Genomic DNA, 964 nt, shown 5'->3' on the forward strand with positions numbered 1-964 from the left:
GAATGGGTTTTATTGAGTAGGCTTCCTAAGTGATACATGTATGGTTATGTAAAAGTTCGCCGTAGTAAAATTGTTTTGATTCTAGTTATGACGGTAAAGGAGATAGAGCAAATTGTGTACTCTAATTCTTACGTACTGACGAAGGCAAATACGGACTAAAATTAATCATATCAACTACTTCTTAGCGAAGCTGATTGAGTCGCGGATTATCTATAATGAGGATTTTTTGGTAAAAGAAAATACTATATCAATTGTAGTCGACGCCATAAAAACTCTTTTCAACAATGTCGATTTCGACGGCACGCCAAGCGAAGTCCGTGGAGTCGTCGGTAGAGTCGGCGGCGGTGGCGGCACCAGCAGAGGAGGAGGAGGAGGTGCGGGCAGTGTCGACGAGGGCCGCAAGCTGCCTCCCGCGAGGCTGGCGGCGGTGGTGCGGCCCATCGAGGCGCTGGTTGCGGCGCAAGATGGCGCGGCGCCGGCGGTGACGGCGCCGGCGGTGACGGCGCCGGCGGAAGTGGCGGTAGCGGCGGCGGCGGCTGTTGCGGCGGCGGCTCCGGCGGGCGGTGGCTGCCTTGCGCCGGGCCGCACGGCTTACAGCCAGTGGCGCGCGCCGCCACTGCCGCCTCCGCCCCGTGGGGCCCTTTCCGCGCTTTCGGCGGCGGCGGCGGGCGGCGGCGGTGGCCACACCGCCTTTGGAGAGGCTCGCGGCTGCTCGCCTCTTGCGAGGGGGTGCGCCTGGGGCTGGGCAGAGAAGCCTCACCCCCCCCCCCCCCCCAAACTTGCGCGGGGAGAAGTCCACGGTGTGCCCTGCCTTTCCTAGGCATGTTGCGCCGCACACGCCACTCGCTGCGGCCGGCGGCGCGGCGGCGGGCGGGTCGGAGCTGCGTTCGCTCAACCTCAGCCTCTGCGCACTGCTGGCCGAGGCCATCGCGCCCGAGGAGGCGGGTGCTCGCCCGCCGCCGAT

The 964-nt window shown here is 63.5% G+C and overlaps 1 protein-coding gene across 1 annotated transcript in view; it reads left to right on the forward strand.

Moving 5' to 3' along the window:
• The window catches only part of EMIHUDRAFT_214684 (hypothetical protein), a gene marked incomplete at both ends in the record, with an annotated part of 4,345 nt that overhangs the window by 968 nt on the left and 2,413 nt on the right, over positions 1 to 964 (forward strand). The window contains one exon of the mRNA XM_005763723.1: positions 191 to 451. Coding sequence (XP_005763780.1) covers positions 191 to 451 — 261 coding nt within the window. The remainder of the gene's footprint in view (positions 1 to 190; positions 452 to 964) is intronic.

Source organism: Emiliania huxleyi (genome assembly GCF_000372725.1).
Source record: "Emiliania huxleyi CCMP1516 unplaced genomic scaffold EMIHUscaffold_62, whole genome shotgun sequence".
NCBI lineage: Eukaryota > Haptophyta > Isochrysidales > Noelaerhabdaceae > Emiliania > Emiliania huxleyi.